We start from the raw sequence: 27,896 nt of genomic DNA on the forward strand, positions 1-27,896 counted from the left end.
TGGGCATGTTTAAACAATCCTTGAAGATTCTTCTCCTGTGAGTCTAGCAAGAAGTATGCAGAGGTATTTCATGCACATAGAAAAGTCCATGTGTAGGCATCCTTTCAATGTAACCATCTATGTGAAAAACAAAATCCCATTCAGGTACATCCTATCATTAGACTGTAAAGACGACATGACAACAAAACAATGGAGTTCAGATTTATTTTTCAAGCAATTTCATGTATAAGATAAAATTATCTTTCCAGTAATATGCAAAGAGAACCGAGAAGTATAATCTTCATACAAAAAGATGAGCAATAAATTCATTTGAGTCTAAACATAGAAAACAAAATGCAGCATTGCACTAGGAATTAGAAATATATTGCAATATAAAATGTTTCAAAAATAGTAGCTGTGTTTCTTGATGAAAACACTGGAGTTCTCATTCTTTAGTGCTCCACAAATATTAGATATTTGTAAAAAAATCTGATTTTCATCCCATACTGCATTTCCAAGGCAGAAAAGCAAGTATGGTGCATGCATATATACAGAGGAACAACTCTGTGGTTGTGTATTTGTGGGCTAAGGGAGGGAACAGAATTCTCAAGTAAAATCCTGGTCCCACCAAGCACTGGACTGGAAGGGACCAGCAGGTACAAACATAACTTAACCCTTAGTTGTAGGCCATTAATCTACCTGGAGAAGGAGGAGGCAGCAGAGAGCAGAACATTGCAGGCTCCATCCTTACCCCAGCTGCATCTACCAGCCACACAACAGACCAACAGCCTGTAAGGTCAGTGGGAAGGAAAAGAACTCAGTGGAGACAGGATTTTGTGTGATATATGCATGGAACTGTAACAAAATCCAAATATGACATTACATTAAAAAAGCATTGGTTCAGTAGAAAAAGTCCTTCCCTTTCACAGTAACACCTGCCCTTCATTCTCCCTTTGGCTCCTTTCAGCTAACTCCCTAGCAGCTGCTACTTCATTGCATCTGCACAGAGAAAATCCAAATCCTGAGCAGCAAAACCTGAAGATCAAAACTTGAATTACTGTTATGGCTGCTTTTCCTACCGTGCAAAACAACATCTGGAATTCCAGCCTCTTGGAACTGTGATTACAGCATTGGTTCTCAGGAAGGAAAAGGCATTTATCAGCAAAGTGCATTTGTGAGCGAAGCTGAAAGCAGACAGCTTCCTGCATCAGTATTCAGCTTTAGAAAAGGGAAGCTCTAGGCAGGTGCACAGGTACCAGTGCAAATACAACCTGCCCACAGCATTGCACCTCACAGACCTGACTGGTGAAGTTTAAGCCATGCTTAGTTTCAAGGTGGTATAGAAATCCCTAAGCAAAAGCCACAGAAGCAGGCCTGAAACGAAAGGATGCAATTGGTACTATGTTAAGGAGAACCTGCACTTGGGCTAAAGTTCAGTTGTGGACTGATGTGGCTGAACTGCAGCTAGAGCAGGGCTGACACATGTGACAGCAGAGCACTCAGCAGCAAATGAGCTGGCAAACTCCATCAGGCTAAAGTGACACAGTACTGAGTAGTAGGCATAGGTTCCCAAGTGAACGCTTCAAAACCATGCTAGCACAACAGGAGCTAACTCAAAAAGTGGCAATTTAAACCTCTAAACCTAGTGCATTCCAAAGCTGCATACACTACACAATGTATTCCCTTTGTAACAGTACTTAACTTGGATGAGGCACACAGTGTAAGTGGGAAGAGTAAACATGTCATTTGGAGCATCTTCTAAGCACAGTAACTGTGTTGTATTTCAGACTGCCCTTCGCAGCTGCAGAGCTAAATGTTAATGTGCTCTCTCCGCAGCACAAGGCAACACGTAACAGCAGGTATTTCAATATACTGCAACCAGCTTCCACTCTGTAACAAGAAAGGGTATGGGGGGAAGCCTGCTTTAAATTTTCTTCCTCCTCCAATAAATTTAAATTTACATTCATTATGAAGTGATTAAAAATATTAAGATCTAGGTTTCAAATATTTAAGAACTGAACATTTTCAAGATGTAACAGGAACTTATTTGCTAGTAGTGCAGAATTTCTAAACTATTTTTTGCATATTGTTATTGTGAAAACATTCATGAATACTGCTAAAGTGAAAGGGACAACCTGACTTAGAATTTAAGTATCATGTCCATCTCCATTTTTCTGAAAAATAATTTTTACCACATGACCAATTAAACTTCATCAATGGAGTTCATTACCCAGACTTTTCCACCACAAAATAATCCACTAATAGATTTTTCTTTCAGCTTAAATTTGTCGCAATAATAACCCTATACACTTAGAAGATAAACTCTAATAACAAAAAACAAAAACCTTCTGAGATATTTTAGAAAAGATATAAGGAAAGATCTGATTGATGCTGAAACATGTACATGAAAGCTCAACAATTTTAAGAGGAAAATATCACAACCTGTGAGTATTGACAGTTTCTGCATCAAGCCTGGTGGCAGCTTTTACCGAAGGCAACATTTGCCTATGAAATGGCAGGTGCTGCCTTTAGCTGGTCCAACTGAGATTCTAAAAGGGGAGGTGGGGGAACCAAAAAAAGCCAAAACCTGATTAGATCCACTGCTTTCAGTTACTGTTTGATAATGCTGCGAGTACTGTACATAATGCCTTCTGCCCGAACACGTTCAAGTATTGGCCCATAAACATTCTTTGTCAAAGGCATGACCATGCCTTTAGCAGTTATTTCACCTGAAATAAAGGCATTAAAAAAACAGTGTTAGTCCTCTACCAGGTTTATTTGAGAAAGCTTTGGCAGCTTCACAGAGGGGTTTTTGTGGGGGTTGCTGTGCTGGACACAGCCAGATGGAGGTGCAGGGAGCTGCTGAGTCATTCAGCCCTGTCACATCATCAATTATAATGTATCATGCTAAAGGTTTTGTCTATACTAGTGTAACATTTAATATTAAAGGACTTAAAAGATCTTTGTGGATTAAGCAGTAAATTAAGAGTTGTCACTAAACATCTGATTTATGTGCATCCAAACATGCAGATAAAAAACTGATGTACAGTAGACAGGAAGCATCTGACAAATTAAAAAAATACACATAAATGTACTTAAGAGACACTATATATTTACTTTCTACAGGCAGGAAGATAAAGAGGACTGAAATACTGTTACTGAAGTTGGAATAGCCACTTACCATCTAGAACCATTTTAGCAGCTATGGCTGCAGGGTATCCTACTGTTTTAGCCATTGCAGAATATCCTTTGTTATCCCCATAGACAACCAGATCAATAAATTTGTCTTCCAAATGGCCAGAAGGATGCCTGAGACCTATTTCACTTCTCATAACAATCATATCTCTCTCTCCAGTGCCTAAGAGAAAAGCACACAAAATATCCATTACTTGTATTTCAGTAACATCAAGATGAGGTTCCTGAATAGCCAGGCACTACACACACACAGCATGTATATCAGGGAAGTGACTGAAGGCAACAGAGAAGGACAGAACACTAAGATCAAACTAAAAGTGTAACAGGAAAAGAAAAGGATAAATTGGGGAGGTAGGGAACATCACAATATATTAGAAAACATATCATGAATGTTTATTAATGAAGGTGAGCAAACTAGTCCAATTAAGGCTAATAAAAGATATTGCCTTGTTCCATTCAAACCCATGAAAAAGAATTTTTACATACCAAAGGGCAGCTTCATCTCCATGTGCTTTGCAAGAGCCCCTACAATGGAATCTGCTGCTGGAACCGGTTCATCTCCCAATAAACCTAACCTGGCACAAGAAATGAGGAAGTCTTACATCATTGCCTATCAGCAGTTTCATCTCATTTTTTTATTTTCCAGTTGTTCAGCATACCAGTTTAACAGTGTTAACATGAACCAAAATGACTAGAATTGCAAACATTTCTTTTTTAATTTCTAAACTTTCAAAATCATTGGAACATTTTACCATTCCACTGCTTCCAGCTGACTTTTGTCCTTGTCCAGTTTGCTAAATACAGCTTCTTTAAGAACATGGTGCTCAGCAGGTGACTTAATTCCAACCAGTTTGCACATGAGCTCTTTCTGTTTGAAAACAAAAGGTTCATGAAAGTCTGACATCTGTTCCTACTCCATCTCAATCAAGTTTTGAGAAACAATTACTCTACTAAGATCAGTTAAAATCCAGGACTTCAGAGAAGTCAGGTTATGTGAACTGGGAAAGTGAGAAAGTTTGAGAATTTTAATCACAATAGGTGAAAATAGAGTTTATCTTTTCCTAAAAGACTTTGTACCTCACCTCTCCACTGCTTCCCCCCATATTTTAGTCTTATCCCTTCCTCTGGCAGCAAAGAAAGACCATAGAAACCTGCATAAAGAAGGAACACTAGGAGAATATTAGGATGAAAGAGAAGCCCCCTGGAAAATGACAGAGTGAAAATTTAGAGATAGGATATCTTTCAGTTGGTGTAGAAATGGAGAATGTCCCTTTCAAAAGGAAGGAAACAGACCAATAAGATGAACAAAGCTCTGGCAAAATCCTGTGAGTGTTACCAAAGAGATTTCTCATGATACTTGTGCATATCTGAAGGCCATTCTGTGCCACCTAGGTGCTAATTATTGCTTGCTTCATTCACAGCAAGGTGGATAATGAAAAGAACTATGAGCAACATACGAAATAAGCAAGAACTGCAGAGTCTACAAGCTCATGTTAGCCTTTCTCTTCTACTTCCCTGACAGAGTAGATGTAAAAACATTGCTAAATGTTTGCAGTGAGAATAATGAGTTTATAGCTATTTTTACAGATTACATAACACTTAATACTTATTTACTGAGACTAGAAGAACGGGAAATTCCAGTCGTCTTTGCAAAGAAAACTTGAAACTATCAACTCTAAAACTGAAAGTAGACAAAAAATTATCACAAAATTTAAAAAAAAAATTTAAAAGGAAAAAAAAAAAAGCAATTCCTATATGGCCACCCAAAAAACTCCTGGAGTTTGCTCATCTTCCCAATACTAAATGTTAGTCAGAGACAAGCAAGCCTGTGGCCTCCTCACCTTCTGCTTTCTTGGTTCTGAGAACACTCAAGACATTCTTCAGCTCTTTCCACCCCATACTGAAATATGAAATACCCAGTCTCTACAGAGGCAACAAAAATTCTGATTGCCAAATGTAAGAGCAGCACATCAGAGTCATGTCTTGGCTGAGATAAAGATGAAGTAAGGCACCCAAACTCAAGACAGAAAAGATGCATAACAGAAGATCTAAAAAATGCTTGTACAGAATTTCAATAGAAAAAAACATCAATATCCTTTATGCACAAGCTCTTACTTCTTGATGCCCTGAAAAATACTTTTACAGTGACAATCATGAGCCAGTAATAATTTGGACACTGCAAACTCTGAGCACTGAGGACTAGACTGTGACTAACAAAAAGCATAAGACAATTCATAAAAATATGGCCCTGGCTTTGCCTAGCTGAGGCCTGAAAGCCTCCAATGTCAGACACCCCAACCTGTTCCAGCACCTTATTCCATTCCTGCTGAAGAAAGTTCTCCAAATTTCCAGGAAAAAAAAATCAAAGATCGGGATGCAATAGAAGATTCTCATTGCTAAGTACACCCAAGTCTAGCAATAAGAAAACCATCAATAAACCAGAGGAAAGAAGGCAGAGTAAGCAGAGTAACTCACCCAGGTTAGAGGTGGTGTAGTTGAGCTTAGCAAAGGATAAGGGTCTGGGTTAATTAATCCTAGTTTTACAAAGCCCCCCATGGTTCTGGAGTACCCCTGAAATAAAAGAATAACACCATTAAATATATTAATTGCTTGAAACTGAGGTATTTCTCCTTGGTTTGAATGCAGTGATAGACATAACCACCATTATTCCCTGGGAAGCTAGGCACAATAACCTGCTGTCAGTGAGGTTACTGCCACAGAGCAGGGTCTTCCCCAGCCCCTCTCCACCCTTCCCCACTTTTCAATACTTTTTTTTAATGCTTTATTCTGTCATCAATACTTCCATGGCAAGTACCATTGGTTGCTGAGATCAAAGGGCTCAGCTGGCCAGCACTGGTTGAAATCCCAGCCCATCACTGCAGGGTTGTATCAGCCAGGTGGCCCATAAACAAACTACTGAATACACAGAGCACAAGGCTGAACTCTGCTCACCCAGTTCACACCACTGGGATTGTGTGGACATCACATGGACTGCTTTTAAAGGTAAGAATCCTGTGTGCTTACTTTTCATCTTCAGGAATATCAGACAGACAAAGCAGAATGGTTTAAAAGGAACTGCAAAGGTTGCATTAGGCTGCACACTAAAAGAAGTCCCGACTGATTTCTGCTTACTTCAGTTTGTATCCCATTAACATTCCCACACAGCTGCTGAATACCTGAGAGCACTTACATGCAAGTGACTAGAAACACAAAAAAGGCAGAATGGAGGAAATAAAGCACCCTGAAAGAAGACTAATTAAATTAGGAGTCACTTATTAGGAGCACTATGTTATCAGCTCAGATGGCCTTGCAGTGAGATCCTTCTGTATGACACCTCTTTTAAACTGACTCCATTAGCTATCTAAACTTAATCTCCAAAAGGCACTTTCAGGAGATGACTGGCTCCTCAGTGAACAGCCTGGCTCCTGCTCTGCAGCACAGCAGCACATGCAAAGGGCCAACACTAACTTCTGTCCTGCTCAGTACTCTGTGCAGGCAGAGGTATGGAAACCCTTCCCCAAGCCCTGCCAACCCCAGCCCAGCCCAAAGTGCTGGCCCTGCTGTGGGATAAGGGAACAGCACTAACCACAGGAGCAGCATTCCTGCAGCGCACTGACATCCACCTGGCATGGCACCCTGACACTTCTGCAGTTCCTTGCACAAGCCCATACTACAGAAGAAAGTTTTACCAGGCACCAAATGGAATAGATATTGCCATATTAGGATTCCATTATGAGATAGACATGTCCCACATATTTTTACAATCTCTTCTGAGAAAGAGATTGTATCTAGACTGACAGAAAGAAAGCTATTGCAATTTATAACCCTTTATCCCCCATATTGGCCTTCCTTCTTCCATCTCTTTATCTAAGCAAGCTTCCCTCCCAGAAATAAAGAAAAAAATCCTGTTGTATTGCAACAGAGGAATTAAGACAAAAAGGACATACAACTTCCTCAGGCTATGGACAAATAACAACAACTTAAACCCTAGCATAAACCTTAACAGACATAACACAACATCCATAAAAGCTTTTTCAAACCTTCAATATGGTTCTAGGTTTATTCCATCTTAATGTATATTGACTGAAAAAAATAATCTGACAGAAAAACATCAAAACATTTTGATTCTGCATTGAACATTTAACAAATTAAAGGAAAAGACTCGATCAATTAGAAGGGAAGCACATTTATCTCTCAACATTTTACTTAGCTGACCAAAATTATAAAGCTTCTCAAATTTAAGATTATTAGTTACTTAATGTAAAACTTCTCAGATTAATGGAAAATCATAATTTTCTGTAATACTTTTACACTGTGTTTTCCATGGGAATATAAGAAAACAGAATTATTTAATTTTTTTAAATCTTCTATTGATCTGACACCAGATACAGAGCCAGAATAAAAAGAGGAAACACAGACTATGCAAGAGAACTGGCCAACTGTCTAAAACAAATAAAATTATTTTTCCATTTTGCAGCAAATACCTGTTAAATACACCAGGTAAAGTTACATTAAAAAAAAAAATAACTGCTTTGAATTGTCTCAACTGGGATAATGGGGAGCTCATAAACAGCAAGTGCAAACCTATAAAAGACTTAAATACACATTTTTATTGAAATTGCAACATTCATATCTTGAGGAAAACAATAATTACTAATACTAACACCAACAACTTACTTTGTATCTTAAGGTGCCTCTCAGTAAAGTACGAGCTGTCTGAATACCATATGGCTCTGCATATTTTGTACTGTCTCTGTTGGGAAAACCTTCAAGGTTTAATCCTGGGAAAAAATCCATTGGAGTAACAGAATCCAGTAACGCTCCTCCAGCTGGAATATTGATAATCTAAAGTTTGTGAAAGAACAGCAAATATTATTTTTGTGCAGTTGTATTCAACTTATTTTAGAACAGAAAAGATAAAGTATGCTCAAAAGCAGGAAAAACAAGTTTGGCATTCAAGTGCAAACAAAGGCCCAATCTAAATAAAGCAGTTGCCCAAGCCATTTAATCATACCTGGTGCAGGCAGAGCATGCAATGTGTCAGCCATCAAAGGGCTAAAACAAGCCACGTTCTTCTCACACACAGTTGGTTCCTGCTGCACTTATATTAAAATGGCAGGTTCCCATTTCACTTACATTAAGGCTGTTTTGGAGCATGTTTCTAACTGCACCAGTGTGATGGGAGATTCCACCCATGAGCTCTCTGTTTTTTGGTCAAATAATTTATTATCTTGTTTAGGTTTTGTTTGGTAGTTTTTATATGGGAGAGAAAGCAGATATAAAGAAAATGATGGATGCTTGTTCATTTTTTTAAAAAAATATTAAAATAAATCAAGTGGTATCACATGGATATAAAATTACTGCCCATGTGTGCCTTTACTTGAAGCTACAAAGCACCATGGAAGGAAAAAAAAAAAAAAAACTCCAAAATGGATGAGTAGTTCTCTTACCACTCTCTTCCCAACCACAGCCCTGAATCCTGTTTTCTTCAAGCAGCTAAAGCCCAGATCTGCTATGTAGCATCAATACAAACTCGTTTTCTGACTTCTGAGCAAAGGGCCAAGGTTTACTTACAGAAGAAATACTCAAGCAGTGAAGCCTGCAGCAATGCCAAAAGATAGTCTTGTGTTTGCCAGGCAAGACAGGTGTGTGAAAGAATCCCACACAATGGTCAAAGACATAAGTATTTAGAGGCAAGGAGGGAAAATTGCAGAATTTACTGACAAGCTCATCTAGTGCTGGCATAATGACTCATTCATATGCATGATCTAATTGCTCCTAGCAATGGGTGAACCAGATCAGAAATAGAAATATTTCAACATTTTCCAAGAACCCTTTTCATCTGAAACTTATACTTCATTGCTTTTTAAATAATGATCCAACATATAATCCCTGCATTTCTCCTTTCTTACTTCCATAAAAAGAGTAGAGCACCAAAATGTCATACGTAACTAGCTAAACTTTACAGTGGTTATACAAGGCAGTCTCCTTGACAATTTCAGTAACTACTCTGAGCAAGTGACAGTGGAAATAGATAGTGCTGGAAAGCAGAAATGTGATAATGGCTTGCAATAGCTTTGCACAAATCAATTACAATGTTTACACAACACAGAAGCAGTGACATTTGTAAGGTTAAGTCTAATGACTCCTGCACAAACAGCAAAACAGAGCTTCTATAAAATAGACCAAAAAGCATTTCACAAAACCCACTCAGTGGGTGATTGGTATTACACATTGCACCAAAAGAGAAAGGAATTCAGAGTTCTACTATCCATTGTGCAAGTACAAAATGAAGCTATTTGATTTATTAACACAACTAGATAGACAAGCATTCCCACCTTTGTTTCACAGGACGAAAGACAGGGCAATTAAATAGCAAAAGCAACATCCAACAGGAATGGAAGTTGTGTCCAGAAAAATCAACTCCAATCCATTGCTTTTGTCTTTAAAATAAATTCCTTCCTGGCCACCAGTTTCCACATAGTAAGTAAGTGTTAAGCTAGCAGCAGCTAGGTATCATCATGCTCCAAATATAGTCCTAAGTGATTTATGCAACTGGCTTAGGCAACTGGCTGCCACCAGCTTGAAAGTAAATGCAGCATCTTACAAGTCCCAGTTCCTTCCTTAGCCAAATACCACAGTTTTTATCTGTTTTTAAATGAAAATTTTCCCATTACTTCACCTCTCCATCTTTTAAATACGTAGCAGACTGAACTGTATTCAGCAGCACCCCTTGTGGACTCCAGCTGAACTTGTACCTCAGAGGATTGTCAGAGTGCTCTGGAGCTGGCAGGCCACCGCAGAAAGAGGTGTACGATATAACCTGTCAGATTTATCCACAGGAAAGAAGCAGTGAAGAGAAAATATATCAGGATGCATAGAGATGTACCCATCAGTTCTTAAAATTTCTGGTTTTCCTCAAATGGTCAGATGAGAAGGATCTACAGTGGGGAGGGAAAAACTACAGGCACTGCCCATAAGGGAGAGGAAAAGATACACTGGGGCAGGGCCATCTTAGTTGATGTTCTCACCAAGTGAGTTAATAGCTATGAAATTCAAAGCATCAGAAAAAGTAAAATGTCCAGAGTCTGTTACATGTCAGTGACAAGCTCAAACCTGCATGGTGTTAGAAGAACTTTACTAACATAATCTTGGCAGAACTACACTCCCCACCAACCTTACCGTAGCACCAACTTCTTTCGCCTTGTCAATACATTCCATCGCCAACATGTGATCAAGACCAGGATCCAAGCCCATTTCACTGACAACTGTAATACCAGCAGCTTCTACACTAAAAATAACAGAAACACAGAGCCATCAGAATATTCACTATTGCTGGCTTTTTATTCCATAAATCTGTCCAATCTGCCCAGTGAACCTTCCCCAACACAGGAAATTCTGGGCTCTGTCTGTAGCTAGTGGGAATAAAGAAACAAAAGCAGATATTAAACCCTGAAAAGTGACAACGATCTAAGAGCCTTCTAACCTTTTTTCTTCTCTTACTTCTTTGCACCTAGGTACTGGTGGAAAAAGAATTTTCTACCAGCTAATCCATATACCACAATCTCCTGGACAGTGCTATAATGCAGGAAGGTAGTAATGCAGAGAGCAGCACAAAGCTAGTCATAATTGTCCTGAAGAGCTCCGACAAGGAAGAGAGACTAAAATGCCTGCTATCCAAAATTACAAGTATTTGGGTTTTTTTTTCCTAACAGTTGCCTACAGTCCCAGAGGAGTTCACATATCACCACAAACTGAGGATTTATTTTATTTTCAAAATCAGTTTGTCTTTTGACAAATGAGAAGCGTCCTTTTTATTCTTTTTTCCTGAGCACATGCTATATTCCCAGTACGAATGGTAGGAGAGGCCCCTAAATATCCCTCACTTTCTGCAACACTTAGAATCTACACTGGTAGATTCTCTACCAGTCTACTTTTTCTGTTTTATCTTTTGTAAAGACACAGCATATACAATTCTTCACTTGAATGCACTTCAGATTTTCCAATATTGTGACTCAGAGGAGCACCTAGATTAAGCATCATGCTCGAAACAACTTCCAAGCATATAGTTAGTAGGACAACAGAAACATTAGTTAGAGTTGTCACAAGTTTGAAAATTATACAGTGGGGGTATCAAAAAGAAGAGCATGAAGGAGATTAAGTGTAGATACAATAAACCAAGAAATGAGTTTTTATTATGGGAAGGCAAAGGATGACGAACAAGCTTGCTGGTGGAATATGACAGTACAGCTACTCAGCTTGAATATCAGCCCAGCTCAAACATCTTAACAGGTCTGAGGGAAGAGGAAAAGGCACATTAACATGAAATAGGATGAGGCAGGCAGAAAAATAAATTCCATTATTTAGAGCATTAGCCTAACCAGGTTGTGGTATGCACTCATTGCAAGATGCACCTTTGGGAAAGTTACTTGGTCCTCCATCACAGAAAGAGAAGCAGAAAGAATTTGGAAAGCAGTAATTCACAAGTGTTGCAGGTGCAACAGACTACAAAATATTCAGATAATGCACTAAAGAAGGAAGCAACACCAGGGAGATTCTACTTCCACACCTACCTTTCCTGAAGTTCTTTCATGGCTGGTGTTAAGTAGCTGGCTGTTACCAAGTTCACTTTGTGGTCAATACATTTCTTAGCAACAAAAGGATGTGCTGAATAAGGCAGCAAACTACAAAGGAAGGAGAATCATGCAACATCAAAATTCAACTAGTTATTTATCTTGTCACTGGAAAGGCACTCAAATGTTTTTTGAATGCCTACAAAAGAGCTCAAGTAATAGCTCAAAAAAACAGTCACACCTGCCTTGCCCTGAGCAGTTCCATACCAATGGAAGTGAAACAGTACCCTAGCAGGACAGCGTTGTTGTATGCACTCAGAACAGGGCACTGAACAATAGGGAAGTCATTCTTGAGAGAGCATCACACTTCTCTGTGAACCACAAACCACTGACCTCTTTCCAAAGACATCTTCTAAACAAGCCTGCTGGATGTTTAGAAGATGCAAAACTGTCCTTGAGAAAGCTTGCATTACAAAGATCTTGGTGAACTACTTTGTGAAAAGCACACTCTACATAGAACAGAAGCAACATTCATGACAGCTGTGGCAAAAGAAACAAAATGGCAAGGACAATGAAGTTCCTTCCCTGTATCAATATCTGGAATGAGTTCTTTCTTAATGGGATATTCAGAAGAAATTACCAAGATGCCAGAATTTTGCCTCCTCTTGTGAACATGAAAATTTGATCCCAGAGACACATAAGCTTGTAGATGCAACTGGCCCTTCACATTAACAAGGAAATCCACATAACTGATGAACACTTCTGAAGAAGTCAAAACCCCTTTTAAAGTTCTGATGCCCTGCTACATGAGAAGGCAGCAGCCAGTTACAACTACTTACATACACAAATACCACCCCAAATCTTGGCCATTAAAAATAAGTTTATGTGTTGATTTAGGTCAAGCAGCTAAGGGAAAGAAGCAGCATGACTTAAGGTTGAGCCATCATGTTTTACACAGAAATCTAACCTGATCACAAGGTCATGGTTTTTCACCAAAGAGGACAGCTTTTCCTCATGCTTAAGGACATCCATATGAACTGGAGTAACATTTCTGTACTTCTCTGTCAGTTGTTCAAGTTGCTCCTTCATGACAGATACTGTTTTAAAAATAAAACAATAAACCATTACCTACAGATGAACCTAAGTCTAAAGCACAGCCACGTATAATTGTGCCATATTTCCCAAAGAGAAAGATTTGCATGCATGTTTTCCTTCACTAACAGTTGAAGAAAAATCAGGCATTTAGTAAACAAACATGTTCAGAAAAATTTACTCAATCCCTCATTCCACATGTTTAAAAAGAAATATTTTGAAACTCTTTCAACACACTTCAATAGAATTCCAATTTACAGTCAAGAACAGTTTAATAGCTTAAAGCAAAAACTAATTCACATCAATCACAATTTTAAAAATGACAAAGATAGAAACAATAAGCTTCAGCTTAGGTCAAGTGTGAGCAAAAGGTTCAAACTGACTACTTTTAATATTTACATATGGCTTATTCCTCCCAATCCCAAATACCATATTTTAACTAAATGGGATAAACCCAGTCTCTGTCTGCCCTCACTTAACTACCATTATAAAGAAAGCAGAACTGAAAGAGATCCACACTAACACCACCAGTATTTGCCACTTTTGACTGGTTTCCCTTCCAGCTCACCATGCTGTCAGCACAAGCCAGAGAGAACAAAAAAGGAGTGGCCAAAGAAGACAGCACATGGGGCACAAGCTCCTGGGGAATTAAAAGGCATCAGCACTTACCATTATAAGGAAAGCAGCACTGAAAAAGAGAACGACAGTAACACAACCAGTATTTGCTACATCTGACTAATTTCCTTTCCCAGCTCACCATGCTGCCAGCACAAACCAGAGAACACAGCCAGGAAAAAGGAACAGTCAAAGAAGGCAGCAGGAAGGGCACAAGGTTATGGAGAATTAAAAGCATCTGTGCCTCTGAGTTAGGGCCTTATTCCCTTATGGTCTTTCCACAGTCAGTGGGAAATAAACATTACCAGAAGGTGTTTCTCTATACCCTACAAATCAAATTGTGCTGAAGGAAAAGAGCTAGGCAAAATCATCCACAAATTCAAACTAAAAATATTTGATTACATGAAGGTTTCCCAATTAAAGTTTTCATCATCTGGACGTGAAGTGGTGTAGCCTAACACTACAAAACCGAACATGGCACTTGGACGTGCATTTTGTTTTCTGCACCTACTTGCCTGCTATCAAAACATTAAACAAGTAATATCTTCATGTCCCTTTCCTTCTGTGCTATTTTTGTGCATGTGTGCTGTAGAAACTGCATGTTTTTAAGCTACCCAGATAAGAGGCTATGTTTGTTCAGTGCCTGGCAAAACAGATCTTCCAGTTCACCTGGTTTCCCTTCCTGCTACTGCACAGCAGGGAGAGGATGGAACCTGTGTAGTGACAAGGGGATGGGCACTGCACATTGCTGTAATCCTTCCTTCTTCACCACCTCAGGCAGTGCTCACAACAAGGGTGCAGCTTTCCTAGATTTCCCCTCTTCCTCCCAGTAAATCTTTTCCCAGGGGTTAAAAGTACTATGGTTGTCACCATAAAGGGTAGAAAAGCAGCCAAGAGCCAAGTATGAAAATAGCATGACGAAAAAAAAAATCAATGCAATAACAACAACAATCAACAGCAATTAAACTGTAAGTTCTAAGGGAAACCACTTGCCAGCAAAGTATCTTTCAGGCAATAAGGCAATAGAGCCTGAGTTTTAAATCTGAAGTCCCAGAATCAGGGTAAAGTCATCATTAAGGGTACAAAAAAGAATTATTGAGATGCCCAGCCTGAAATATGCTACAGATAAAACCAAAACAGAGGAATAAACAAGTAGGCATTTGGTGCTCATGGGAAAGTCAGTCTGAAGTTTTACCATCAAGACACTCATTTTAAGGAAAGCAGTTAATTAACTCATACAGATGTCTATAAAAACATTTTCATATTATTGTTGTGTGAGGATGAAAACACAGCCAAAGACCAACAAAGTGACTGACTATCTACAAAACCAATCCTGAGCCCAAAGTGGGTTAGAAGGAAAAATTCTTCCAATTTCCCTATAGGTTACACATGCACACAGTTAATTTCTAACATGGCTATGTCATTTTCAAATCAATTATTTAAATTCAAAGTGCTCACAAAGCTACAAAATCCTTTTCTGCTGTGCACAATAACAAAGATTTCCTTTATCTCTTCTCAGAACCACATCCATTTATTATTTATGAGAAGGGTTCTGCCACATGCTTCAGTAAGACATAATACTGTAATAAAAACAAATTCTTACATACCAACTGTGATGCCAATGTTGGAATCTCTAGTGAGATATTCAAGCACAGGGCCAGAAACATAGCCAGATCCAAGCAATAAAACTCTCTTCTCACCACTCATCTTCAGTAACTGAGCCTGCTCCCTAGAAGGTGTTACAGGCAAAATTTAAAATCACACAGAAGGAAACTGTAATCTGCCCAGGTTAACAGAAGAAGTATGTTTTAGTAAGTCTACAAAGCACGAGCTCTATTCAGACCAAGAGTCAAGTACCCAGCTCCCCAATCCAGGGCTATCTAGTGCTGCTCCCATTCTTCTGCTGCATAACTTCTAGTTCCATTCCTCCAACATAAACATGATCAAATCCATCAACATTCCCATTGCTTCTCTGATTTCTTCTAGCTGTTCATCAAAACTTTCCTCAGTTGTATTTTTCCCAATGGCCAAATTACTGTAACCTGATAACTTGAGGGCCACCAATGTCATGCTGGGCTGTCAGAAAGGGATTCCAGGCTCTGCCTTGCTCCCTTTACATCACAGTAACTCTTAAAAGACACAAAATCATGCTGGTGAAAGAATGTTTCTGTAAATATACTAGGTTCATATTAGTCCATCACAGAAACATGACAGTCAATAAAAGTCAAATAAAAGTTAATGCCCAACCAAGAAATCATTATTGCAGACAAGGACTCAGATTTGGAAACCATCACAGTGTTTCAACCTAACTACTACTACTCTCATAAATAAATTTAAGTTGATCTCCTGTTGACTTTCAATATATGATGTACTCACATTAGATTTTGCATTTCTTTCTGTCAACAGAATTATGCACTCAGCAGTTGTTTAAATATGCTCTCAGAAACTCAGAAATCATAGCAGGAATACACATTTTGGCTGTTTATAATTAGTTTTCCCTTTAGGTTAAATTTGCACTAAGTTGTAAAATCAGGATTGTGAAACTGTCTAACATATGACTACACAGATAAAAATTATTTAGCAAAAGAAAAAATTCTTAAAGCACTTCTTATTTTTGAGAAAGTTGTTCACTGCCCTACTGTTTAATCTAATTAAAGGAGATTGAGGCTTGGCTTTTCTTATCCCATGCCCTGAAAATACATGTCAACACTAGGTCGGACTTTCAAAGATACAGTCTCATGGGAATCTTCATAAGCATCTAAGCAAGATCCTCAGTTTCCCCTTTGTCCACTAAGAGTTTATAGCAGCATTGCAGATTATGCCTCAGACAGAATCCTGACCTGTAGCTGACAAGATTATGTCCACTCTGCTGAAACCTGCTGACCTTAGAAGGGGACCAACCACATGTCTACTAAATAATATTTGGTTCAGATTTTTTGAGGCTTCTCATGGCAGCCAAAAGTCAGTATTTTGGTTGTGATTTTTCATTTCAAAAATGGCCATAACAATGACAGATGATGTAGAAGTCTGCCAGAGCAACACCTAATAGCAAGACAAACCAGAGCACTATTGCCCAACCTAAAGCATGGCAGGAAGTGTCTGACCATCTTTAGGGGCACAAGGCCTCCAATAATACCATTGAAAAACTACTGTGAGTGAAGAGAGTTAAATCAATGCCAACTGCATCTATATCATATGTCTGAAGCACATTCCAGCTTACTGCATCAGTACTGTAAAGCTTGAATTACTCTCCAAAATTTCAGATGTTCCATCCTCCTTTACTCCTATTTCAGAGCTTTTTTAAAAGTCATTCTTTTCAGATAATTAAATGTGAATGGTATGTACCAATGTATCAACTCTCTAACCTAAATTATTACTATAGATTACTGTAAATTTTGACCTTCATAAAGTTTTGCAGATTTGATATTTCTAAAAAAAATGTTAAATCATTATTTAATACATTCACAGAAATTCTCCTAAGCCTGTGATATCCTTTTATATTGCAGGGATTACATACAAGGATTTTCCTTGTCTTCCTCCTATCAGAACATCTTCCACAACTGTACTCTTATGGGCAGTGAAAGAGAAAAATTTCTCTCTATCCAAGCTTTAGGGAACTGAAGTGGTAGGTAGCTTGGAGTGTTGATGAAGGAGAAGTTCTTATATGAAAGCAAGCTGGATTTTGAAATCCAACTTATCATATTTACTAAATATTTTCTAGTGTATAGAATTAAGTCACACTTGGATCAAATACAGTATGTTTACTCTAGGACAGGCAAAAACATGAGCTGCCAAATGACTCATCAAGCATGAGAACAGAATCTACACAGCTCCAGATTATGCCTACTCTCTATAAATGAGTTTTAATAATTCAGTTACAAATAACATCTACATTGTTAATGTGATGTGCCTTTACAGCTGTGGGTGAGAAACCAGTAAGAGCTAAGAAGCAAGTAAGGGTGCAAAGATGTAGATGAGTTTGTTTGGCAAATCTAATGGCACCCAAGGCAGTTCAGCTCATACAGTCTGGCTGTCCTACATCTGAAATGTTCACAGACTTGAAGGAGTATTAGCAATTAGTCTAAATAGAACCCTCAGAAACTAAACTAGATGTAGCATAATACTTTTCTAGAGAGGAAACAAGCCACATAATTCCCATAGGGCCTGAACAAGAGCGCATCTCTATCTAAACATCACACCCTAAGCACTAAAACCCTTCTTTCACTTGCATCACCTCTGAAGTTTGCAAAATAAAGGACAGTATTGTTAGCAGGTGCTGCTTTTCTGACAGCTAAGTTACCAACACCACTGAACAAATGAACATCACATGCAGCACACAGATCTGCAGAAATATCAAAAATCTACCCAAAAAACCCACCCTTGGAAATTAAGTCTCCATGGCAGTTCACAAACGACCATGCAAGTAATTAGGGAGGAAGCTAAAAAAATATCAGATCCTTGCACTGTGTGATGAATAAAAAAAATTATTATTGAGACAGCCTCTTGAAGGGCACAAGTATCGAAGAGCACATAACAAAAATCACTGTGAGCTGAAGCCTCTGAGAGGCAAATAGCACATTACTTAGTGTGAAAAATTCACCCACAGTTCATCATGCACAAGTTCATAACCAGAAGTCCCAAAGAAAATTGGAGGGGTTTGAGATGCAGAAGTCAACACACTGGTTTTAGTGCATAGTGCATGCAGTGCTTATGGTCAGACCTAATTAAATGTTTTTAAGATGTACAGTGTAGCTGTCACTGACCAGGAACATGAACCCACTTACTGTGAAATTAACATTTTTCATGTGTAAACTATAGATATTTGTTAATAGTAAGGGGGCAAGGGGAATGGAAGGGATGGACAGGTTATTTATACTTTTGTTATCTTAATTCACCCTAGGCTACCACTGCACATAACTGCTGTGACAGGGTGGGAGGAAGTGGTAGCTGAAGCTGTAGGTGATGAATATAACAAAATGTCTGAGAGTCTCAGAGTCTCCTCAATACATCCAGCCACAGAACAATGCCACACAGCACAGCACTTGAGCCATACAAGAAGTAACTAGATTCAAGGAATATTCAAGAGCCTTTTGCTTTCAGCCATTCCTGTATGCTGCATCCTTTTCAAAAGGGCAAGGAGTAACAGAGTAAATCTAGCATGTGGCTGTTCTCTGCCTCTGGTAAAACAGTTTTCATAATGCAAGACAGAGAAAAATGACCACTTTCTCAACTTCGATGTAAGTTACTAACAACACATGTTAATGATTTAGGCAATGTGCATGAAGAAATAAGACCATCAACCTGGTAGACATTTAGATACAGTGCAGCATAGATGCATTCCACCAAGACACAAGAATAAGTGAATGTAAAAGGGGAGACAGAATGCAGACAGGGTGGCTTTTTAAATCCTGAATCAAATAAATTTCAAGAGCCTACATTACCTGCTCTCTCTCAGTTTCTGGATATATTGATACTTAGGTGTCAGTGAGCCATTGGATGCGATCACTGCCTGGAAACATATGAAACAGATTTTGAGGGCTTTATGTGTCTGTATATTTCAAAGCAGAGGAAGACAAGAAGGGTGCAAAATTGCAAAACTTACATCTCGAACAACAGGCGAGTAATTCTGTTTCTCAAGAGGTTCTGAGCCTTCTGATACCAGCTGTGGAGATAAGTTATTTCAAATCAGGTCATTTTATTATCAAATATTTCTCAAAGTAAAACATGAAGATTTTGAGCAACATTTAAATGCATGCAACAATACCAATATCTTGTATATTTGAAATACTTATGGCTGCAATCAGCATCACTTGACTTTTAGGAAAATACAGGAATTTGAACAGCAGTCTGACTGTGAGGGATTGTTGAGTGCCCAAGAAAATCAGATGTTTACATCTGGTGCAGGGTCCAGAAGCAATGAATTACCTGCCAGAGCCTGTTTTCTGCCTACAGAAAGTGTTCTTGACAAATCCCTGAGACATCCAGGTCACTCATGTCTCGTTCACATGTTTCCTTTTCAAAGGATTGCCTCAAGACTTCAAAAGTTTTTTTTCTTTTTCTGAAGTACAAAGTCAGTTATGTTCTACAGCAGATTCCTTTTGAATGTATACAGGAGACCAGAAAAGCAACAAACAAGCAGACCAAATTCTGAGCCTTTTACCTTCCTGTCAGACACATAAGCTCTTACCATCTCTTCAATGTAAGGGAAAAGCATATCCCCAAAGTACTCTGTTGCTTCTATAGGAAGCTGAGCTGGCAGATTGTCAATGGAACACATCAGAATCCCCGAGCCTTCAACACTGAAAGAGAGAAAAAAGCTCTTCTAAACTACCTCTTACTACCTGAAAGGCATCACCTTTCACAAGATTTTTTCAATTCAATGTTTCACTCTATAAGTTCCAATGGAAAACAGTACAAAGTAAGGGCTCTCCCACCTGTCATGAGTAATATGCTGGTCAGCATCATACATACAAAATGGGTTGTCAATTGTTGTACACTCAGTCATAAATTCTATAGATCCTCCAGTATCTGCTGAAATGTCACATATGGCCAGAAGCCTAAAGCAATTAAAATAAAAAGGCAGCATTATACAAAGAGAGCATTATACAAATTACTAAGAAACACAGGTATTAAAGGTCACAAGTGAACAGGAGATAAAAGAAATGTGAGAAGATCTATGCAACTTGTAGCCTTCTTCATCTCAACCAATTTAGAAGTCAACAAAACACAAAAAATGGTATCCAGAAATATAATGGAAATTTGGCCCTACTGTAGTCATCAGGTTTGAATTCCTATCAAGAGCATCCAGTTTCATGGAAAGACTGACAGAATCCATTCACCCATGATATTTTCTCTCTATGCCATGTGTGGCCAACACCTCCCATTCATTTTCCATCTACCAATTCCCTCAGGCCATGCCTATGCAGTCCTGCTTTAAACTAACTTCCCATCCTAAAGGGAAGCCTGAAGAGGCAGCTGCCTCCTACCAGTTCACAGATAGCAGGTACAGGTGGAGCATTCATTGGCCTAATGCACAGCCTCTGGCTCCACTGAAGGTTAACTCTTCAACTCTTTATTTGTCATGTGAGAGAAAGAAAGGTGTCAAGAGCTGGCAGAGAAGAGACAAAGACCTGACTCCTCACTAGGATGTATTTTCATGTCCTCCCCAAATCTGTGTCAGGGCTATTAGAGAAAGGGTAGCTCCCATCCCCACTGAAAGGAGACAAACCCTTGATTTGCCCCCTACACTCTATCCTTAAAACTATTCAGGGCTGTGAAGCATTTCCAGTACCTGCTGCAGAAATAAGAGGTGCTAAAGAACAGTTATTGAACTTGTACATGCCAAATGACATGGTAGGAAGAACTTTCCCTGAAACTCTGCTCAGGCATAGAAACTTCTCCCAATACTGGTGCAGCAGGTACATTCCCAAATACCACACTTTTGTTTGTATGAGATTCTGTATGAAAATCAGTGGCAGAACTACCTCTGCAGAAAGACAGCTGATACCTGCTAATCATTTCTACTGTAATGTTTTCAAAAACTCCAAACTGTGAAAATAGGACTGCAAAGCACAAAAGAACAAGAGTGAAATCAATGGGGCACAGTAAAACATGCCACAGGAACAATGTAAAATAAACCGAATTATTTACTATGTACTGAGATGAAACTACCTAGCATTACAAGTTAATCATCGTGCTGCAAAATTGTTACAAGTGAAATGAGTGCCTTACCTGTGTGGTAATTCAGGACAGCCATCCGTTGCACCAGTAGCAGATTTAACAGGCACCAGCAGCTTCTGAGTGTCCTGCCGACTCAGCAAGCGAGGACTATTTTGTTCCCAGTATATGCCATTAATTAAACAAGTTGTGTAGGGTGCAACCTGCAGGGAAAGTTACAGATGCCTGATGTTTTCACCTAGTACTTCAAGAAGGACCTGGTCTAGCATTTTAGGTTAATGCTCTCTCAAATGATGAATATGCAAAAGTGTAGTAAGTACAAACACTCTGTAGAAAACCCCTCATAAAAGAGCAGAAAAGATGCTCACATCAATGTGAAAGCGAGAAATGTAATTTTCTGGATGTTTATCATAGTCTGCTGGATCATACTGTCCATCACGTTTCCTCACAAGATGATGGTGACGACTTAGCACTGTTCCATAGACTTTCCTGAGGTCTGAAGTAAAAAAGAAAAATCAGCTCTTATACTTGGACAAAAAGGATTTCAGTGTTTTTAATCACTATTGTCACTGCATACCTCCAGATCTGGAAACTTCCTTTAACTCATGGGGCTCCACAAACTCACATGGGAGAGCACTGAACATTTCTTGAGCACCCTGAAATCACAAAGAAGGATTTAGAATAACCAGACCATAAATGTCATGTAACACTGCTCACTTGGTGTTTGAAAACAAATATAAAATTTCACACACAATTTGACAGCCCTGCCAGAGAACAGCTCCAGAGATGTACACATTGTTTCACACATACTCCTGCTTACCCAAAACTAAGCAGCTTGGGCATTATGTGCAAGGAATTTACATCATTCCCCACTACCACAAAATGCCTAAACCACAATCCAGTGCCTGGTTCTTATTTCTAATGGCTGAGCAGGAAACCTCAACTCAGTCACAAGAGGGTTTTGCTGCCACTCTGAGGAACAGTTTCTCTTTAGGAAAGATCCCTGAAGCCACTCCTCATCAACCAGGCTGTTCTAAAAGCCAGGAACTACAAGATGACTTCCCCAATGAGGTATGATCACAACCAGAAGATTTTCAGACACATCATCCTTTTGGCTAGAATGAACATACTTGTGCAGGCAGTGATTTTGTTTTATAGCTGGAGCCTTGTTAACTGATAGTTATTGCCAAAACCAGGGGTAAGTCTTTTCCCTATGTCACAAAAAATAGCCCTAAAGTCAAGAACTTGTAAGCCAAGCCAACAATATCCAGACATAAAAACTCAGCAGGTGTTGGAAAAAATAATTCTTTCCTCCATACTTTAATGGAGTGATTAATTTACCTTATGAGCACAGAGTCAACAGTGGAGAGAGAGGGGGAGAGAAATCATGCAGGATGGAAAGGAGAGAGAATTAGTAAGATTTAATCCATGTTCATTGATAAGAAGTTAGCACATCAGCCTGGTTAGGCATGACCTCATATTAAACATCTTAGTTTGTGGTAGTTAAAAATTGTTACTGGCAAAGGAAAATGTGAAGCTCAAGCAAACAAAATGAACCCATCAACCATTTAACCTGATAGAGATCAAATGCCAAGAATTTCTATTAACAATTATATAGCATTTCATTTTGAAGACAATTCTTACCTTAGAAACATTACCAGTGCCCGTAAACACAAATGTTAAGGGCCCCACTGACTTTGGCATCAGTCCCAGAGAAATTTCATACCCGGCATCCCGAACTGCCTGCACAGCCTGACTGCTATTCCTGTAGTTATGTGCCATCCCAATGTGCTGAAATGAAAGGCACAGATCCATCAAGATATTCTCTATATTCAAATACAGATAACTAGCAGATTCCAAAATTTATTTAACTAAAGAAAAATACATAAAAAATACTCTTACCATGAAGGGAGTGTGATGACCCAGAGCTAAAAATCGCAAACCCAATCCATGCAGAATGTTGATCATTCCTGTTGTTAAAAAAAAAAAATAGAAAATTGGGCCATCAGTCCATCAGTCTTAATTACAAATATGCATAGTTAGAAATTGCAGAGATTGACTGAAGCCTCAAATAATCCCAGGTATTTTTCCCATGTTTTTATATTAATACTTTACTTCTAAAGAAAGTCTACATAAAATCAGAGAAGGAGAAAATTAATAGCAGTCCATGACCTTAAACTTGCTCTTGGCCCATTATGCATTAAGGCACCATTTAATATTCAGATATCCTTTTATGAGGTGTATCCACATCACCGGATTCCAAAGAAGGAAATAAAAGAGTCTCCTGAAGAAACAGTGTTAAAGTTCAGTAGAAAGAAATGAGAACCACGCCATACAAGAATCAGATTAAATGCAAACAGTGACAAACAGATATTGTTCAAGCTCTTGGGACTGACAGCAGCCTCTTTTTTATCAAAAGCCTAATCAGTTGATCTCTTGATATTTAGTCTGCTCCAGATAGTTCAATGGACAAACAGGACTTCAAGACAACAGCATAAAATATTAGATTTGTCAGGAATCCACATGACTACTTGACATGTCGTCTCATGAAAGCAGGAGGCACAAACCAGAATGGAAAAAAGCTGTTAAAAGCGAGAATTCAAAATGCAGTTAAAAACACATTGCAAGCCTCAACTTCCAGGAAGGACAGACAACCAGAAGTATTACAGGAAGTCACTTGTTGCAAGCCTGCCTTTACTTTATACACTATACCTGCTACACCAGCCCACTTTCCAAAGGCCACAACTCGCATTCCTTTATGATCAACCATTTTTTCATAGTCAAACAGTCGAATTTCCTGAAAATACACAGCAAACTGAGTATTAAAACTTTCAGTGAATGCAGTCTGTGGCACGTTGCTCTCCCAGGAACTACCTTTTCACATGCCTTTGTCATTCTTTATTGATAGAGCCTGATGGGTTTATATACGGTAAGAAGACAAAGTATAAAAATAAAAACATAACAGCAGCACTGAACTCTTGTTTGAAAGAGTGTCTGCACTGCCCATGCCCTCTTTGCACAGGGCTCCCCAATGTGCCACTCCAGCTGCTGCAGGCCCATTCACATCCTCTGGCAAGAGGCTGCTCATTTCTGCATGAACTGGCTGCTTTCCTCTGAAATGGCCAGACTGCACTCCAGCTTAGTAACTTCCCAACTCTTTGTGCTCAGAGAGAAAGAGCCTCCCTTGAGCACACCATGCTCACAACTTATCTGCCTCATGCACATGAAGAGAGTAACACTGCAAACACAAGATCCTCTGAGCAAGAAATACTCAGTTTCAGGAAAAGATACTGAAAACTGTCCTTGTTAGCCTCGTTTACAAATATGTCTGCTGGAAGTAACCATACTAGGCAGCAAGCTCTTGATCATACTCAAGCATTAAGTTCATTTTCCATCCCATGTTAATTGACAATGATCTTTAACATGACACAATTTACCTGTTTTAAGATTTCATCCAAAAGGGGCATGTTTGCCTCTTGGGCTTTAATAGTGTGAGAGAAGAAGGCATAGTTCTTTTTTGGGATTAATTTGTCCTCTGGAGGTCTCTTCACACCTATTATTAGTGAAGCCTCAGAAATATCTTCTTGAATAATGGCACCTGCTTTGATGTACTCCTATGAAAGAGAAAAATCAAAGAAAATTTTTCTGTGTTTTTTCTTAATCAGATCTCAGCATATTAGCATCTAGAACAGAGGAAAAATAAATAATTCTACCAAGCAGAAACAAGCTACTGCATGTGATACATTCACAAAATTCTTTGATAAAGAGGTATCAAGTATCAAATTGAATTACTATGCTATTATCCTATTATACAAGGCCAAATTATATATTTGTGTGAGTCAAGTACTTCATCTTACATTTACAGACTACAAAAAGGATATTTAACTAAATTTGAAACATCTTGCAGCATTGCAATAATGAACACCTTGTAAGATATTCAAAGACTTGGAAATAAGTTTAGAGAAATCTGAAAAATTCAAAAATATGAAGCCTGGTAACATGCAATTTTATAAAATTGTGTACGTGCAAGTCCAAGATGATGAGCAATTTGTAAGGAAATGCAATAGTATGATCTGCACTTTGATGAAAAAAGCATTGTCTTAATTAAAAGGTGGTATCTGCAAGTAATGACTAATTCCCAACTTTTGTTTCAATTTGCATCTGTTTTCTCAGTTATCTTACAGCAGAGTACTACTGCTGCTACAAAAATTGTAAAAGCTCTCTGTCCTGAAGCTCACAGCATTAAAGAAAAATCTCCTCATTTCACATGAGGAATAGGTTTGAAGCAAGAGTGGAATTCACCAGATTCATCTTTCCTGCTCTTTTAAAAAATAGTGTTTCTAAGAGTTCTTGCATTCTCGCAAACAGAAGACAAAAACACCAATTTTAAGAAATTCCCAAGCTTCTATTTCAAGAGAACCTAGAACTTCCAGGGAGAGTAATGACAGGACATGAAACTAATAAAAACAACTCCAAAAAAACACCATGATGCCAAGATTACATTACAAGGGTAATAGAACTATTCCCTTTCCTTTCCACTAGCACGACTCCTCATTTAGCAGCAAAATTTACATGTTTCTGGGGGTTTTATATGTTTCCTCATGAATAACCTTTGAATATTATTTTTCCTGTACTACGGTGAACAACTGCACTATGATTTTGCTTGTGTCTCCAAATGGGACCTTACCTTTTCATGGATGGCTCTCCGGTTTGAAGGCTGCACCAAGACCTTGTATCCCATCTTTGTCAACTCCTTAACGTGCTTTGGTGCCAGAGGAGCTCTTCTCTCCCACGCATTGACATCCTCCCTCCTGATGGCCAGCACGGACTTACGGTGCTGCCAGCGCTTAGCGTGGTGGAGCACACACCTACCCTTTGTGTGACTAAAGGCTCGGAGCATGGTAAAGCCTGATGGCAGCAAAGACAAAGTAATAAAACAATACAGGTACATACTCAATTCAGACACTGTTGGTACAAAAGTTCTGGTCTCCTCTAGCATCTGCTGTAAAACACAAACCAGACACTTCATACTCTAGTTCTTCATACTGTTGTGAGACATGAATTCAATTTCAGTGAATTTTGTTGCATCTTGGTCTGATGAAGTGTCTTTCGAGACAAATTTTCAATTTTAGTAATTGTTTTGATTACTGTAAAGGAAGGGTTTTAATGTGTTCTATGCAGCTACTTTTAACTGCAGGGCTTAAAAAGAATTCTGGAAACTTAAATTTTCCAATTATATTCATTTGCCACCATAAACCAGGCAAAGACCATCAAAACTTGCATCAAGAACAGTCAGAACTAACAAACATACAGAAAGAAAGCAGAACACAGGCTGTATGGCAGGCAGTTGATTAAAAGAGAAGGACCAGCACTAAGTATACAACTAATGCTTACACAGCCCAACAATGGAAGATAAGATCAAGATCAAGACCTTAACTACTGAGTAGCAGTGAGCATATGTGTGACCAGGAACAACAGGTTTTGCCCTAATACAAATTTTCTGCAAAATGGAAAATCTTCACTAGAACAGATTCCCACTGCAGAGAAAAACCCCTTTATCTTTTATCTCGGTCTCTTCACTCCCAGTGAAGCCTACATGCCACTGCTTATTTCTGCAGGGACACTGCAGGGACACTGCAGTCCAGCATCAGGAGCCTAAGGCCGTCAGATACATATGCAATTAAAAGATGTGAATCTCAGAGATAGGCTTCAAAAATGTGAACTTTGCTTCCAACGCAATTTTAACTGATAATAAATGAATCTCTGTATCTGAATCATTTGGAAAATCCTGTTTGTCCTCATGCCTCAAACTTGTAATATCTCCATATACCTAAAGACTTCAGAGGTCCTGTTTAACTCTAGGCTTGGTGAAACAGAGGGACTAGCACACGAAGGATAGCACGAAGGGAAGCACACTGTCATCTGCAACAGCTCCAAGTGTGGTCTTCCTACCATGACTACATCTGTCCACCAGCAAAGGTTACTGAACTGAAGTTGCAGGTATTTTGATGCTTCTCTTCAGCATGCTGAGAGGATTCTCAAAGCACATAACGATCCCTCTCAAAAAACAAGAAGCCTTGTCACACCATGTCACTATCTCGGCACAGTAAAACCTAACGATGAGAGCAGTTTGTACTAAAACACCGCACCTCATACCCAAGCCTGCAGTGAAGCAAATTTCCCTCATAGAAGATTTGCACAAGGAGAGAAGCGGCGCCTTCCTGAGGGAGTGCACCGCGATCGCGGGTGTCCGGGCAGGGAGCAAACAGCCGGGTGACCTCTGGCAGGCTCAAGTTCGCCCGCCTGCATGCTTCCCTGTGTGTGCTCAGGCTCAGCCACAGCGATATCCACATCCCGTTGTAAAAGTGAAACTAACTTCAGCATTCCAAGCCTGAGCGCTGGGAACCCTCCCCGGCCCCCCCTCCAGCAGCCGAGTGACCGCGGGGCCGCCACCGCCCCGGTCCTGCTGGGAGCGGGTCACATCCCCGCCAGCATCCCTGGGGCTGGGACAGTGCCCGGCAGCACAGCGAGGGGCCTGCCGCCCGCAGGGGCGACGGGCGGAGGGGAAAAATCCCTGGGGAGGAGCAGGGCAAGGCAGAGGGGCGGCGGCGGGCAGGGGAGAAGCGCTGTGAGCGGGCGGGCGGAGGGCATCGGGCAGCGCTCGCTGACGCCCGGAGCGCCGGGCAGCGCGAACCCGAAGCGCAGGGCAGCGCGGACCTACCTCGGGCAGCGGGGTAGCGGAGGCACGGCCGGGAGGCTCCGGCC

At 39.5% G+C, this 27,896-nt stretch overlaps 1 protein-coding gene across 3 annotated transcripts; it reads right to left on the minus strand.

The window, feature by feature from the left end:
* Positions 1-201: 201 nt before the first annotated feature.
* Positions 202-27,892, minus strand: AASS (aminoadipate-semialdehyde synthase). 3 transcript variants are annotated; one of them, XM_058804445.1, is made up of 24 exons: positions 27,853-27,892; positions 25,819-26,039; positions 24,569-24,745; positions 23,844-23,928; positions 23,034-23,101; positions 22,776-22,922; positions 21,709-21,787; positions 21,500-21,627; positions 21,186-21,334; positions 19,889-20,011; positions 19,642-19,753; positions 19,057-19,116; positions 18,896-18,963; positions 15,062-15,183; positions 12,715-12,844; positions 11,748-11,858; positions 10,357-10,465; positions 9,857-9,997; positions 7,852-8,019; positions 5,650-5,745; positions 3,927-4,042; positions 3,661-3,749; positions 3,161-3,337; positions 202-2,708 (listed from the first exon to the last, which is right to left on the minus strand). In XM_058804445.1, exons 2-24 carry the CDS (start codon positions 26,029-26,031, stop codon positions 2,590-2,592), a joined length of 2,787 nt encoding a protein of 928 aa, XP_058660428.1. In that variant the 5' UTR covers positions 26,032-26,039; positions 27,853-27,892; the 3' UTR covers positions 202-2,589. The 3 variants fall into 3 exon arrangements, with proteins under 3 accessions (XP_058660428.1, XP_058660427.1, XP_058660426.1); XM_058804444.1 differs by lacking the exon at positions 27,853-27,892 and having other exon boundaries at positions 202-1,869; positions 2,567-2,708; positions 25,819-26,160; XM_058804443.1 differs by lacking the exon at positions 27,853-27,892 and having other exon boundaries at positions 25,819-26,160.
* Between the last annotated feature and the right edge of the window lie 4 nt (positions 27,893-27,896).

This window comes from Ammospiza caudacuta, chromosome 5 (genome assembly GCF_027887145.1).
Source record: "Ammospiza caudacuta isolate bAmmCau1 chromosome 5, bAmmCau1.pri, whole genome shotgun sequence".
Classification (NCBI taxonomy): domain Eukaryota; kingdom Metazoa; phylum Chordata; class Aves; order Passeriformes; family Passerellidae; genus Ammospiza; species Ammospiza caudacuta.

What these genes read in the sequence shown, in the direction of transcription:
- AASS (XM_058804444.1), bottom strand. Translation starts at nt 26,160, where the DNA reads ATGAAGTGTCTGGTTTGTGTTTTACAGCAGATGCTAGAGGAGACCAGA. An exon ending in GGAAGTTTCCAGATCTGGAG is followed by an intron (nt 21,628 to 21,708) that starts GTATGCAGTGAC and finishes TTTTTACTTCAG; the next exon opens with ACCTCAGGAAAGTCTATGGA. An exon ending in GAGGCACCTTAAGATACAAA is followed by an intron (nt 5,746 to 7,851) that starts GTAAGTTGTTGG and finishes CTTTTATTTCAG; the next exon opens with GGGTACTCCAGAACCATGGG.